The following is a 14,145-nucleotide window of genomic DNA, read 5'->3' on the forward strand; positions in this document are numbered from 1 at the left end:
ACGGATGCCCTTGCACATTCGTATTGCACAGATTGAGCCAGTCTTTGACACCGTGGAGTTTGTTTACTGAAAAAAGGTGCAAGAGAATTTAACTAAATGTATTAGAACAAAATCTCAGAGGAAAAGTTGCCAAATCTAATTAATCTAATAAAGTATGAAATGTTAGCATAGGAAGTTAAGTGCAGGAGGGAAAAGCAAGTGCCTTGGGAATGACTAGAAATCCAATTAAGGTCTGAATAGAAATTCACATGTCAATCAAACAAGTGGTTTCTGGAAGCTGTGCTAGGCCATAAAATGGGATGGTGCCATTACCACCTTGCAGTAAGATCCTTGTTACTTCACAGTGCAGGAAAGATAGTAATGGCTGCATCGGTGGTGTTAGTACATCAAGAAAGTTGTAATCTTGGATTACAGATGAAGTGGACTCAATCGGAATAAGATCAGCGCATGGAATCCTTGAAAACTAGGGTTTCTCAAGGTGCCTGTTACTATAATTTAAACCCTGAATCTGACTGTGTGTGGTCATCCTATCATCCCAGGCCTACTTCAAAGCTGTGTGTGCAATAAGAAACTCCCAAGGTCACAGATTCTCCATAAAGAGCAATTTAATACCTTTGCTACTTCATCAAGCATTTGGGATTAGGCACCAGGTTACCAACCAACCTCCTAGAACTGGAAGGGACCTTGAAAGATCATCGAGTCCAGCCCCCTGCCTTCACTAACAGGACCAATTTTTGCCCCAGATACCTAAGTGAGGCATAGGATGCCCATCTAGGAGGAGAGCTAGACAGTTTCTTTACTATCCAATCTTCTACTTCCCAAACTTCAGTGAAATTTTTAATGTAGTTTGACAGTGATGGTCTCCTGTATTGATCTTCTCACTTGGTCCAGATTTGATATTGATGCATGTTGCAATCCATATAAATTAAAACAAAAAGTCCTCTCTAAGTATGTTTAGGGAAACAGGAGTTATAACAGCCAGGTAAGGAGAGAGATACATTCTTCAAGGTGTGCTGACAATTAAAATAGTGGTCTGGACAAAGAAGATTTTGAAGAAGTAAAATAAGGGCATGTCCTGCAGGAATCGTAGTTTCAGTGGCCTATCTGAGGACAAGGAATGGCAGAAAAAAACTTGGTATTTTCCCACCTCAGTTGTAGATCAGTCTTCTGGTCCACTTGATGTGTTGTATTGGTATCAATTAGGGACCACTCTGGGGCTGTTTGACAGGTAGCAAGAAATCTAGAAACGAACTGAATAACTTAATTTTCTTAGTTAAATTGCTCAAAATAGCCTTGTTCGTCTTTATTTTTAAAAAGAGACTTACATGATGAAGTGTTAGACATTCACAAGATGTAATAATTTCAGAAAAACACACCAGATATTTGAATGTACACTCTTTGGGCTGAGTTACAGCATTGCACTTAAGTCTTGGGAGCCTGATTAATCGATTCATTTTGACTTTATTTCTGTTGGAGATGCCTAGTGCTCCTTTTCTAGAGTTTGTGAAGTCTGTAGTTTTGCCATTGCAGTTTGTTTTAGTAGTGGATACTTCCTTCCCATTGCTGAAATAACTTGAATTAAAAATAAAATATTTATTAAATAAATATGCATGTTTTGAAATATCCATTGTTTCAACAAGTAAAGGCAGATGAATGAAAACTGATTTTTGCAGAATTAAAAAGAGAAACCTCTATTCCTTTTGGTTGTTTAGAGAGTTTACCAAATATAAACCAATGCGGCATACTTTTCTTGCGTCTGCCAACCTGCATCAAATGAAATTTAAAAGAATAAAATGCTTCTTCATAGATGTATAATTGTCATTTTCACAGTGTCGCTTCTTGCTGAAATTATGAGCACAAGAGACACATTGGAGTTATTCGTGGGAGGGAAGACCACCCAAACCTCAGATGCTGGGAAGGGACGAGAGTAATAGGGGATTTTTTCCATTTACCCCTTCTTCCAATAGCCAGGAGTGTGAGGGAATAGATAGAATAGCGAATCTGAACCCCTTATAGCAAAGCAGTGGTGGAGGCAGAGAGATGAAAAATTTCCTTATGGCAGCAAGAGAGAATTTGGCTTCAAGTTTATCATAATCCTATTAGCCTGATATGAAAGATGAAGCCCCCAAGAAGGTTCCATGGCAGGACCGTAGTATGTGATCCTCTCCATTCCCAGCAGCTGCAAATCTGGTGTGTGGGAACTGTTCATCTGGTATTTTCTCTGGGTCTTGCTAGTGGGGTTCACCATGTACCTTTTATTGCTAGGAGGTTTAATCTCTGATTAGTAGGTTTCATACATTTTTCCAGCCTTGGTTGCATAAAAAATTATTGAAGCAAAGTTACACTGCAAATATAATTGTATATTATGTTTTCTAGCAGCTTTCTTTCTTTGTCTCATGGATTATAGTGTGAACGTTTTACAAAATCCATTGAAGGAGAAAAATCACAATTATCCTATGCTAATCCACATGTGTGGTTGGATTTGCACCAAAATAACTAGAAAGATATATGGATGCTAAAGAATTCTGATAACCTAATGAAGGGATAATGTAATTCATACTTCCTGTGACTTGTGTGGTTATTCTGTCTCCAGTAGGGTAAGAATACAAAGTATAATGAATACTGTTGCATATTTGAAGAACTGGAGTTCCACAAATATTCTGTGTGTTCTTCTGTGGGGAAATATGTGCCTGTTACTTTTGCCTATTATAGTATTTTAAAAAAAAAACACCCTAAAAACAGAAGCAGGTAACACATGAACAACATAATGGCCATACTGGGTCAGACCAATGGTCCATCTAGCCCAGTAACCTGTCTTCCAACAGTGGCCAATGCCAGGTGCCCCAGAGGGAATGAACAGAGCATGGCAATTATCAAATGATCCAACCCCTGTCGTCTAGTCCTAACATCTAGCAGTCAGAGTCTTAGGGACAGCCAGCGCATGGGATTGCATCCCTGACCATCTTGGCTAATAGCCATTGATGGACCTTTACTCCATGAACTTACCTAATTCTTTTTAGAACGCACTTATAGAGTTTTGGCCTTCACAAACTCTCCTGGCAACAAATTCCACAGGTTAACTGTGTGTTGTGTGAAGAAGTACTTCCTTTTGTTTGTTTTAAACCTGCTGCCTATTAATTTCATTAGGTGACCCCTGGTTCTTGTGTTATGTGAAAGGATAAATAACACTTCCTTATTCACTTTCTCCACACCATTCATGATTTTATAGACCTCTGTCATATCTCCCCTTAGTCTCTTTCCAAGCTTAATGGTCCCAGTCTTTTTAATCTTTCCTTATATGGAAGCTGTTCCATACCCTTAATCATTTTTTGTTGCCCTCTCTCTCCATTCTGAAAACTGGCTGGTGCATCAATCTTAAATAAAAACATGGTATTATTTTGCATTTGGCAGTGGATTAAGTTCATTCATGATCTTGATTTGAACCATGGGCTTCCCATACTATAAAGAATTAATGTGCATACGTTGTTGATTTTGAGCCATGATACTTTCTATACTCACCTTTTAGATTATTTTGTTTAACTTGGAACACCTAATGTCTGTTTTTTGTATTTAAAAAAAAGGTTTGTGGGTATGCTTAGATTTTTTTTTCCTCCATCTAGAGTCCCCCATATCATTAATGGAGGCTTGAGATTTTTTTTTCCTTATGTGGAACCTGTCAACAGCTGAATTTGCCTATGACTTAGTGTTAAATGTAGAGGACTCTTTCTCTCCCATTACTGTCCCTGCTGGCCCGGAAGCGCCAAAAAAAAAAAAACCCAAAAAAATTTTTACTAGGGTCTTTTCCATGACACTTTAGAACACTATTGCTAGGAAAATGGACTAACTTTATCAAATTTTTCTATTTTAAAAAAATAAATACTGCCATATAAATAAATTCTAAACTTTTCTTCTTTCAGGAACACCATTTACAACGAGCTATTTCGGCACAGCAAGTCTTTAGAGAAAAGAAAGAGAGCATGGTTATCCCAGTTCCTGAGGCAGAGAGCAATGTCAACTATTACAATCGCCTGTACAAAGGAGAGTTTAAACAGCCAAAGCAGTTCATTCACATTCAACGTAAGTTCATGGATATGTTGTTCTGTCTTCCTTTAAGTTAACTTGGGAAAATTCTTAATGATTGCAGAGGCAAAATTATAAAAGTATTCATAGGATAGGTGGAAGGACCCCCCAAAAAAACCTGGTAATAGTTAAAGTAGCTAAGTCCTTGTTTCTTCTTTGAAGTAGCCAGGAGGATTTGGGGATTTAGGGAGAGAGGAAAGTATTATTTGTAGGGCTGACTTGTGGATTCCCATATTGACCTTTTGTATGTGTTTAAGATAGACAGTAACCAGAGGCCAAATCCTACTAGTTATCTGTTGTGTTGATCACACCATCATAGAATCCATTTGATTTCCTAACTCTGAGATGGAATAACTGAAGGAGCCATACTAAAAGTTGTCTGTGATGATTGTTTTTTGTCATCGGTTTTTGATGCTGTGGTTCCTGAGTGCCCTTTATCTCTATTCGCAGATCACCTTAGCAAGAAGATAGATTAAATAGGAGAATATCTGTAGTGGAAATCACTGTATCTGGTCACCTGATTGTAGCATGAAAAGTTTTTAAAACTTTATGCTGAGATTGTGTTGGAGGTAAAAAATGGGCTCTTCACTGTAGTGTATGTGAAGTTCTAACTTGCAGAAGTATTCTGGGCTATAGGTAATTTTGGTGAATATGTGTAGGTTTTGCAAAAATGTAGAATCGCATATTTATTACTGCAAAGAATTTTCAATTTGTCATACCTGAGACTGCCCTGATTTGGATGGGATTGACTGCCTGTGTGGTAATAGATGCATTTTAGGGGGAAACAAACATAAGGTCACTGTTTGCTTTGTTTTTGAATAGTCATGTTCTCTGAGGTATTTAGGTTGCCAGCTTGTAAACTGGATTCATCCCACTTGTCGTATTATTGTAAACTCTTTGGGCATAGACCATTTTTAGGTTTTGTGTTTGTACAACAGTTAGTACAGTGGGGTGCTAGTCTGTGACTGGGGCTCCTTGTCACTACCACACTACAAATAAATCAAAATAATAATAAAATCTTGTGGTAAGACACTGGCTCTACTTATTGGTGGAAATTATCAATGCCTTTCTGGGAAGGCAAGAAACCAAGCACTTTTCAAATGGTTGATTAAGTCCATACTCAAGAAATCCTTTCTCGCCACTGACCTCCTTGCTGGTTATCACCCTGACCCTCTTTTTATTTAAAAAAATAATAAAAAAAAATTGGAAGGATTTATTGGCAAAGTTACGTTGAAGTATCTTGGATAATACAGGAGTCCTCTGATCTCTTTGACTCCATTTGTTAGGCTTGTTTATGATACATGCTATGTTGATTTTGTTGATCTGCATCCTGTGCCAGATATAGATGCTCTATTGATTCTTTGTGTTTATTCTTTGAAGATGTTTCAGCCTCCATGAATCTGTTGTTTACAAGGTGTCATTGAGCTGTCTATGGATATAGATGGAGACAGACTTATTTGAATGTCTGGGTGGTGTATTTTCTTGTCTTTCTTAGTATTTTTCCAAAATTGGGAGTTGTATGACAGTGAGTTGGCTGAAGCTCCCTTTTGGATAAGACAGAGATGATGTTAGTAGTGTGAGGAAGCAACCAAAGGAAATAGTATCAATAAAATTATTTTTTTTAAATAAAATAAAATAAAATCAAATCACATGCCTTACCAAAATAGTTATATTGGTAGAAAAACTGTTCATAGACTATCCTTATTGCAAGGGGCTGCTACTCAGATCCATATGGTTTACACTGTCAGCAAGCAGTTCACAAAAGAGAATCAAAGTTAATTTTTCTATGATTCTTTAAATGTATCAACATTAACCAATTAATATTTTTATTTTAAGTAGAAATCCATTCATATTACAATTGCTCTTATGATAGTGAATTATGGTTTAATAAATCTTGGGCTGTGACTTAGTTTGGATAGGATGAACAGACTAAGGTCATGTCTAGTCTACGGGCACTGTAGCTACATCTCTGTAATCCTGTAGTGTAGATGCAGAATACAGCATGAAAGTGTGTGGTTTTTTTGTTGCTGTGGGAACTCTACCTCCCTGAGCAACAGCAGCTTATTGACAGAAGCATTCTTCTGTTGACTTATCTGCATCTATACTGGAGGTTAGGTCGACATAGCTATGTGATTCAGAGATGTGGATTTTCACGCCCATGAGCGCTGTAGTTATGTCTGTTGATTCAAGTTTTAAGTGTATACTGGGTCTAAATGTAAAAGAGAATCAGTGGTAAAAAACTATGTTAATGTAGAGTTAAGGTTGTTTGGTGGTATGTTGTCTCCTTGCAGAATGCTGAGTTGAGCAAAACTCAAACTTTTGAAAGCTAGGCAGTGCACCAACATGCCCTGTTAATACACACAGTTTTATTCTGCCAATGCCCTGGCTGCTGAAATGTGCCACCTCCTTTTACAAAGTATTTTCTCTCACCCGCAGGATTCCACATAACACTATTAAAGAACAAACAGGAGGAGGAGGAGGGGGAAAAAGAGATTGCCCATGCCACTTTTCCTTTGGAGTTTTCAATAGCCAGTGGGAATTATGTGCATACACTACAGGTGTAGTCAGTGTGTTAGGGTTACCAGCACTAAATGGGAGAGGTAGTAATTGGACCTGTTTGCTAAAGGTGTGTTTGTGAGATGAGGACATGTGTGGATCTAGGTTTCCTTTTGTATGTGAGCAAAGGGAACAGCTGCATGTGTACCTTCGGGATCCAGCATGCATCATTTCAGTGCAGAGTTATGCACATTTATATAATTAGGGCACAGAGATTTTATTACAAAGGATTTTGTCCATAGTGAGCTGGGGTATGAGAGCAGCCTGAGCATTTATTATCTGCATGCACTCCAGCTAAAACAAATGTGGTCAGTATCAGGTGTTGCTGAACTAAATGGTGCTGACAGTAGTTAGCTCTGCTTGGTAGAGGTGTGTTTGTGAGATCTGTGGATTACTTTGAGGAGTGTGACAGAGCTATGGTTGTGATATGAGGAGTTCTATGTTTTGCACCCTCTCATGTATGAGGAAAGGAAATAGGTGTCTTTTAGGATGTAGTATTCATAATTTCTATACAGCATTGTGGAGATTGCCAGTGGTGGGGCTTTTATTACAAAGGATATTGTCAGTAGTGAGGTGAAATGAAATAATTCTGATGCTTTAATGATGGTTAAGTGAACACATAGGTTGAGATATCTACCTTTGAGCTAAGAGGCGTTATTCCCAAATGCATAGACATATATATATACACACACACACACACACGCACACAAGCTTTGCTTGAGCTAGTATGCTAAAAATATCAGTATAGCACTGGAGTAGCATGAGTGGGGGCTTTTGCTAGTTGCCAGAGTACAAACCTCCTGGACTCCACTGGGCATATACTCGGGAGGATAGCTCAAATCACTGCCTTCGCTGCTCTGGCTACGCTGCTGTTTTTTAGTGTGCTAGCTCGAGCAGAGCTAGCATCGGTACATCTATGTTAGCTGGGAGTCAGACCTCCCAGCTCAAACGTAGATGTATCCTCAGGGTAAAGGAGTTGTAAAAGGTTGCAAAGTGACTCTTAGAATACCATATGTATAAAAATTTTCTGTGGATTTGGTTAAGTATGTGAGTGTATGCCAGGATCCGAATCTTGTAGTGAGAAGGGATAGTGTGAGTATGTGCATATTGAAGCATTGCTCAAAGAGGATAAAAAGAAGGTGGCTGGGAAACCTTTCTTTTTCCTTTTGTCCTTTAATAGTGTTAGATGGAACCTTGTGGGTGAGAGTAAATAGGTTGTAGAAGGTGAAGAGATGGTACATTTCAGCAGCTTAGGGGTTGGCAGAGTAAAGGGTATGCGTTAATGAAACATATTGGGACATTGCTGAAAGAGGACAGAGTTACGGCAACCGTAAGTCTGCATTTCCTGATTTTTCAGAAGTTTGAGTTTTGTGCAAACTCAGCGTTCTGCAGTGGGAAGATATAGCACCAAGCAATCTTAACTGTGCATTAACATACTTTTTTGCCATTGAATTTATGAGTTTTTTGAACAGGACTAGATATGTTGTTGTTTGGAGTTAGTAATCATTTAGGCAGGTGTCCATATAATATCTTGCAATTAGCAAACTCTGCCAATGCCACTCCTCTCTCCCCTTGCACACAAGCACTCCACTCGCTTTGCTTTCAGACCTCCCCAGACATGCCTTTGACCCATTCACCTTGTCCTTCCTCCAAGCTGGCCTCATCCCCACTATTGTACTCACACCTCACCCCACCAAGCAAGTGACAAATTTCTTTGAAATCTTCACTCTCTGGTATACAGTGTTTCTGTTGCCATTATTCTCTTATACCTCCCCTCCTATAATCGACTTGCATGTAGTACCTGGAGTGAAAGACAGCTGTATTACAGAGAAATAGTGTTCCTGGTTTTGTTTCACAATGGTTGGAGGGGCTGTTTGTGGCAGGGTTGGCGTGAGTTTCCATTCCAAAGGACTGGCAGTTAGACCCCTGTCCAATAAATGTATCCCATCTCTGAGAAACACTGAGGTTTCAGAGCTAGTAATGTTTCACTGCCATACAGTACATCGTTTCCAGTCAGCCACGAACTCTCCAATTTCCCAATTAATGTTCTTCCAATACTTACTATTAGCTTTCATGCAGTGTTGGGGTGCACTGGCAGAACTGTGGGGTGCAGCGGGGTTCGGTGCATAGGCAAGGCTGAGGGTGCCATGCCTCCCTCACCTGAGCACCAACCGCTTCCCTTCCCTACCATCCATCTCCATTAACCACCCTGTTGAAAAATCCACATCCCTGAGTGACATAGTTAAGTTGACCTAACCCCCAGTGTAGACAGTGCTAGGTTGATAAAAGAATTATTCCATCAACCTAGCTACTGTTTCTGTCTAGGAAGTGGATTACCTACTTCAGCTACCCTGACATCTATTGCGAAAATAATACAGCAGGGCACAGATTATCCAAGAAGTTCTTGGAACATATTGGAGACATCTTTTTATTACAGAAGGTGACTAGGGAGAGGCTATTCTGGATTTGATTCTGACAGAGAGGAACTAGTTGAGAATCTGAAGGTAGAAGGCGCTTGGATGAAAGTGATCATGTAATGATAGTGTTCATGACTCTAAGGAATGATAGGAGAGAAAACAGCAGAATAAAGAAAATGGACTTCAAGAAGGCAGACTTGAGCAAACTTGGAGAACTGGTAGGTAAGATCTCATGGGAAGTAAATTTAAGCGAAAAAAGAGTTTAGGAGAGCTGGTAGTTTTTTAGAGACATTATTTGGGGCACAAGAGCAAACTATCCCAGTGTGTAGGAAAGATAGGAAAAATGATGAGACCACCTTGGCTCAATCAGGAAATCTTCAATGACCTGAACCTCAAAAAAGAGTCATACAAAAAGTAGAAACTAGGTCAGATTATGAAGGATGAATATAAAAAAACAACACAAGCATGTAAGGTCAAAATTAAAAAGGCCAAGGCACAAAACGAGATTAAACTAGCTAGGAATATAAAAGGTAACAAGAACGCATTTTACAAATACGTGAGAAGCAAGAGGAAGACCAAGGAGAGGTTAGGCCCATTACTGGATTAAGAGGGAAAGACAGTAACAGAAAATGCCATAATGGCTAAGGTGTCACCAAAAAAGGTAGCAGTGATTGTATGACTACATAGGGAACATCATTGTTAATAGGATAGGATCTGAGGCTGAAATACGGAAAGAATAAGTTAGATGCCTTCAGGTCAGCATACCATGATGAAATACATCCTAGGTTACTTAAAGAACTGGCTTAAGAGATCTTCGAACCATTAGAAATTATTTGAGGAGAGACCCCAAAGGATTGGAAAAAGGCAAATATAGTACTTATCTGTAAAAAGGGGAGTAAGGATACCCTAGGTAATTATAGACCAGTCAGCTTAACCTTGGTACCTGGAAAGATAATGAATCAAACAATTACTGTATATACTCATTCATAAGCTGATTTTGTAAAAAAGGGATGCACCAGAGAAGGGGGTCGGCTTATGAATGGGTATAGAGAGGGAGACGTGAGACACAGCCCCTTCCCCCCAACAGAGGGAGCAAGGAGAGGCAGCACAGCCAGCAGACACAGAAGGGAAGAGGTGGGGCCAGAGTCTCTCCGCTTCTTGCCACGCTGCTCTTCCCCCAGCCTCCAAAGCAGCTGCAGCTCTGGGGCTGGCAGGCTGCAGCCGTGCTGCTTGGCCCTGCCCCCCAGAGCAGGCTGTGGCTGCACCGCCCAGCCCGCCAGAGCATGCTGTGGCCGTGCCACCTGGCCCAGCCTGCTGGAACATGCTGCAGCTGTGCTGCCCGGTCTGGCCTGACAGAGCAGGCTGCGGCCACACTGCTCAGCCTACTGGAGCAGCTCCAGCCAAGCCAGAGGCCTGGTCTACCCTGGGGGTGGGGGGTGTCAATGTAAGATACGCAACTTCAGCTAGTCGACGTATCTTATTCTGACTTACCTCCCGTCCTCGTGGCGCGGGATCGACGGCCGCGGCTCGCCCGTCGACTCCGCTACCGCTGCTCACTCTGGTGGAGTTCTGGAGTCAACGGGGAGCGCGTTCGGGGATCAATATATCATGTCTCAATGAGACGCGATATATCGAACCCTGATAAATCGATCGCTTCCACCCCCCCACCCCGCCAATACGGCTGGTAGCCTGGACATACCCAGAGACATCCTCCCCAGATAAAGTGGGAAGGGATGGGACGGGGAGAGTGTGGGGGTCCCGGGCTAGGGGTGGGGTCATGTGGGGGGTGGTCACAGGGGTTACTCCCCTGACTCCTAGCTTCTCTCCCTCGCCCCCAAAGTTTCCCCACCAGTTGCTGTCCTGGCCCACAGGGTAAGCAGCTGGCACGCCAGGACACTTTGTTTACTTAGGTTTACCTCCGTGCCTGCGGATGCTCGAGGTAAACAAACCATCTCAGCCCACCAGCAGCTTATCCTGATGGCCCAGGAGCCAAAGTTTGCTGACCTCTGAATTATAGGGTCAGCTTATGAACGGGTTATAAAAATTTTCCATTTTTTCTTATCCATCTTGGTGGAGATCGGCTTGTAAACGAACCGGCTTGATCGAGTACATACAGTAATTTGTAAGCATTTACAAGAAAATAAGGTAATTAACAGTCAGCATGGATTTGTCAAGAACAAATCATGTCAAACCAAGCTAATATCCTTCTTTGACAGGGTAACGAGCATTGTGGATGGGGGGGAAGCAGTGGATTACTTTAGTGAGGCTTTTGACACTGTCTAACCTGACCTGTTTATAAAAAAAAAAAAAAAAAAACCTAGAGAAATATAGCCTAGATGAACCTACTGTAAGGTAGGTGCACAACTGGCTGGAAAAGAGTAGTCAGAGTAGTTATCAATAGTTCACAATTGAGCAGGAAAAGCATATCAAGTTGGGGTCATGCATGGATCTGTCCTGGGTCTGTATCTTCATCAATGACTTGGATAATGGTATAGAGTGTACACTTATAAAGTTTGTGGACAAATCCAATGTGGAAGGGGTAGCAGGCACATTGGAGGGTAGGATTAGAATTCAAAATGATCTTGACAAACTGGAGAAAAGGTCTAAATAAAATAGGATGAAGTTCAGTAAGGACAAAGGCAAAGTACTACACTTGGGAAGGAATAATCAGTTGCACAAATACACGCTGGGAAATGACTTCCTAGGAAGAAAACTGCAGAAAAGGATCTGGGGGTTATAGTGGATCACAAACTAAATGAATCAACAGACTAATACTGTTGCAAAAAAGGTGAACATCATCCTGCATGTATTAACAAGCGTATTGTAAACAACGCACAAGAAGTAATTTTTCCGCTCTACTTTGCACTGATAAGGCCTCAACTGGAGTATTGTGCCCAATTCTGGGCACCACACTTTGGGAAAGATGTGGACAAATTGGACTAGAGAAGAGCAACAAAAATGATTGAAGGTCTAGAAAACATGACCTGCAAGTAAAGACTGAAAAAACTGGGTTTGTTTAGTCTGGAGAAGATAAGACTGAGGGGGCATAACAGTCTTCAAATATATAAAAGGTTGTTATAAAGAGGAGGGTGATAAATTGTTCTCCTTAACCACTGAGGTCAGGACAAAAAGTAATGGGCTTAAGTTGCAGCAAGGGAGAGTTAGGAAGTCTTTCCTAATGTCTAACCTAACTGTAAGGGTAGTTAAGCACTGGAACAAATTACCTAGGGAGGTTGTGGAATCTTTGTCATTGGAGGTTTTTAAGAACAATTTAGACAAACACCTGTCAGTGAAGGTCTAGATAATACTTAGCTCGGCCTTGGTGCTGGAGACTGGACTAGATGACTAAATGAATTTCCTTCCAGTCCTATATTTCTCTGATTCTATGAACAACCTTGAATAAATCTCAATAGATTGACACCATTTTGACCCACATCACACAGACTGATCTCTCCTTGGGCAGGGAGGAAAGGAGGTGGCACCTAGAAAGTGTTTTAAAAATGGCAGGTGATGGTGGGGTTCATCTCTCCAGAACCCCTAGCACCAATGATTGTTTCACTAAGCCTACCCTGCACCCTTCTAAGGCATACCGGATTTCAAAGAAATCTGACTAAGCATGTTGATGTTCGATGATTTAGAAAGATACTAAGATGTAATCTTAATTGTAGTGGCACTCTTACACCACTATTATGTCTTTGTTTAGATATTAATGTTTTGAACAGTAAAGATGTAGAAAGGAATATAGTCTTAATAGAATTCTTTGGTCTGGAATCAGTATTCTAAAAGTGGATAATCTAATTTGTATATTGTGTAAAACATTAATCTGTTAAAATTAAAAGGCAAGGGTTTTTACTAAATTTCAGCCCCGAGGCTCACTGTGTTAAGTATAATCCATTACTTTTAGCACAATAGAAGTAAGATCTCTTTTGTTAATTTCTGATTCGTTGGTATGAGAAAAGGTATTCTGGTACAATAGCATTTCTTCCCCAGCAACCCCAGTTTGTTTTTAAAATAAAATAAAGGCATTTCAAAATTAGATTCTAACTGAACCCACAAAATTTTAAATCCATTGCAATTAATCTATTACCAAAAAAACCTATTAATGTGATTAAGACCATATTAAGGCATATTTTTAGATCCCCCTCATTAAGTGTAGTGAACAAATCAGTATTTTCTTTTTTTCTTGCAAGTACAGTACTCCTTCCCCAAATTAAAAATAAATGAAACATTTAGACTAGGGCTGTCAAGCGATTAAAAAAATTAATTGCACTATTAAAGAATAACAGAATAGCATTTATTTAAACATTTTTGGATGTTTTCTACATTTTAAAATATATTGATTTCAATTACCACACAGAATACAAAGTGTACAGTGCTCACTTTATATGATTATTTTTATTACAAATATTTGCACAGTAAAAAACAAAAGATAGTATTTTTCAATTAATCTAATACAAGTACTGTAGAACAATCTCTTTATCATGAAAGTTGAACTTACAAATGTAGAATTATGTACAAAAACATAACTGTATTCAAAAATAAAACAATGTAAATCTTTAGAGCCTACAAGTCCATTCAGTCCTACTTCTTGTGCAGCCAATCACTAAGACAAACAAGTTTGTTTACATTTGCAGGAGATAATGCTACCTGCTTCTTGTTTACAATGTGACCTGAAAGTGATAACAGGTGTTTGCATGGCACTGTTGCAGCCCTCGTTGCAAGATATTTACGTGCCAGATGCGCTAAAGATTCGTATGTCCCTTCATGCTTCAACCACCCTTCCAGAGGACATGCCGATGATGGGTTCTGCTCGATTATGATCCAAAGCAGTGCAGACCGATTCAAATTCATTTTCATTATCTGAGTCAGATGCCATCAGCAGAAGGTTGATTTTCTTTTTTAGTGGTTCAGTTCTCTAGTTTCCGCATCGGAGTGTTGCTCTTTTAAGACTTCTGAAAGCATGCTCCACACCTCACCCCACTCAGATTTTGGAAGGCACTTCAGAATCTTAAACATTGGGTTGAGTGCTGTAGCTATCTTTAGAAATCTCACATTGATATCTTCTTTGCGTTTTGTCAAATCTGAAGTGAAA

General features: G+C 40.0%; 1 protein-coding gene across 6 annotated transcripts in view; it reads left to right on the forward strand.

Annotated features, from left to right (window-relative positions):
* The window catches only part of EPC2 (enhancer of polycomb homolog 2), a 93,941-nt gene that overhangs the window by 34,089 nt on the left and 45,707 nt on the right, over positions 1–14,145 (forward strand). For all 6 annotated transcript variants that reach the window (XM_045032848.1, XM_045032849.1, XM_045032845.1 and 3 more), the window contains one exon: positions 3,918–4,077. In XM_045032848.1, the coding sequence (XP_044888783.1) occupies positions 3,918–4,077 (160 nt within the window). The remainder of the gene's footprint in view (positions 1–3,917; positions 4,078–14,145) is intronic.

This window comes from Mauremys mutica, chromosome 10 (assembly GCF_020497125.1).
Source record: "Mauremys mutica isolate MM-2020 ecotype Southern chromosome 10, ASM2049712v1, whole genome shotgun sequence".
Taxonomy (NCBI): domain Eukaryota; kingdom Metazoa; phylum Chordata; order Testudines; family Geoemydidae; genus Mauremys; species Mauremys mutica.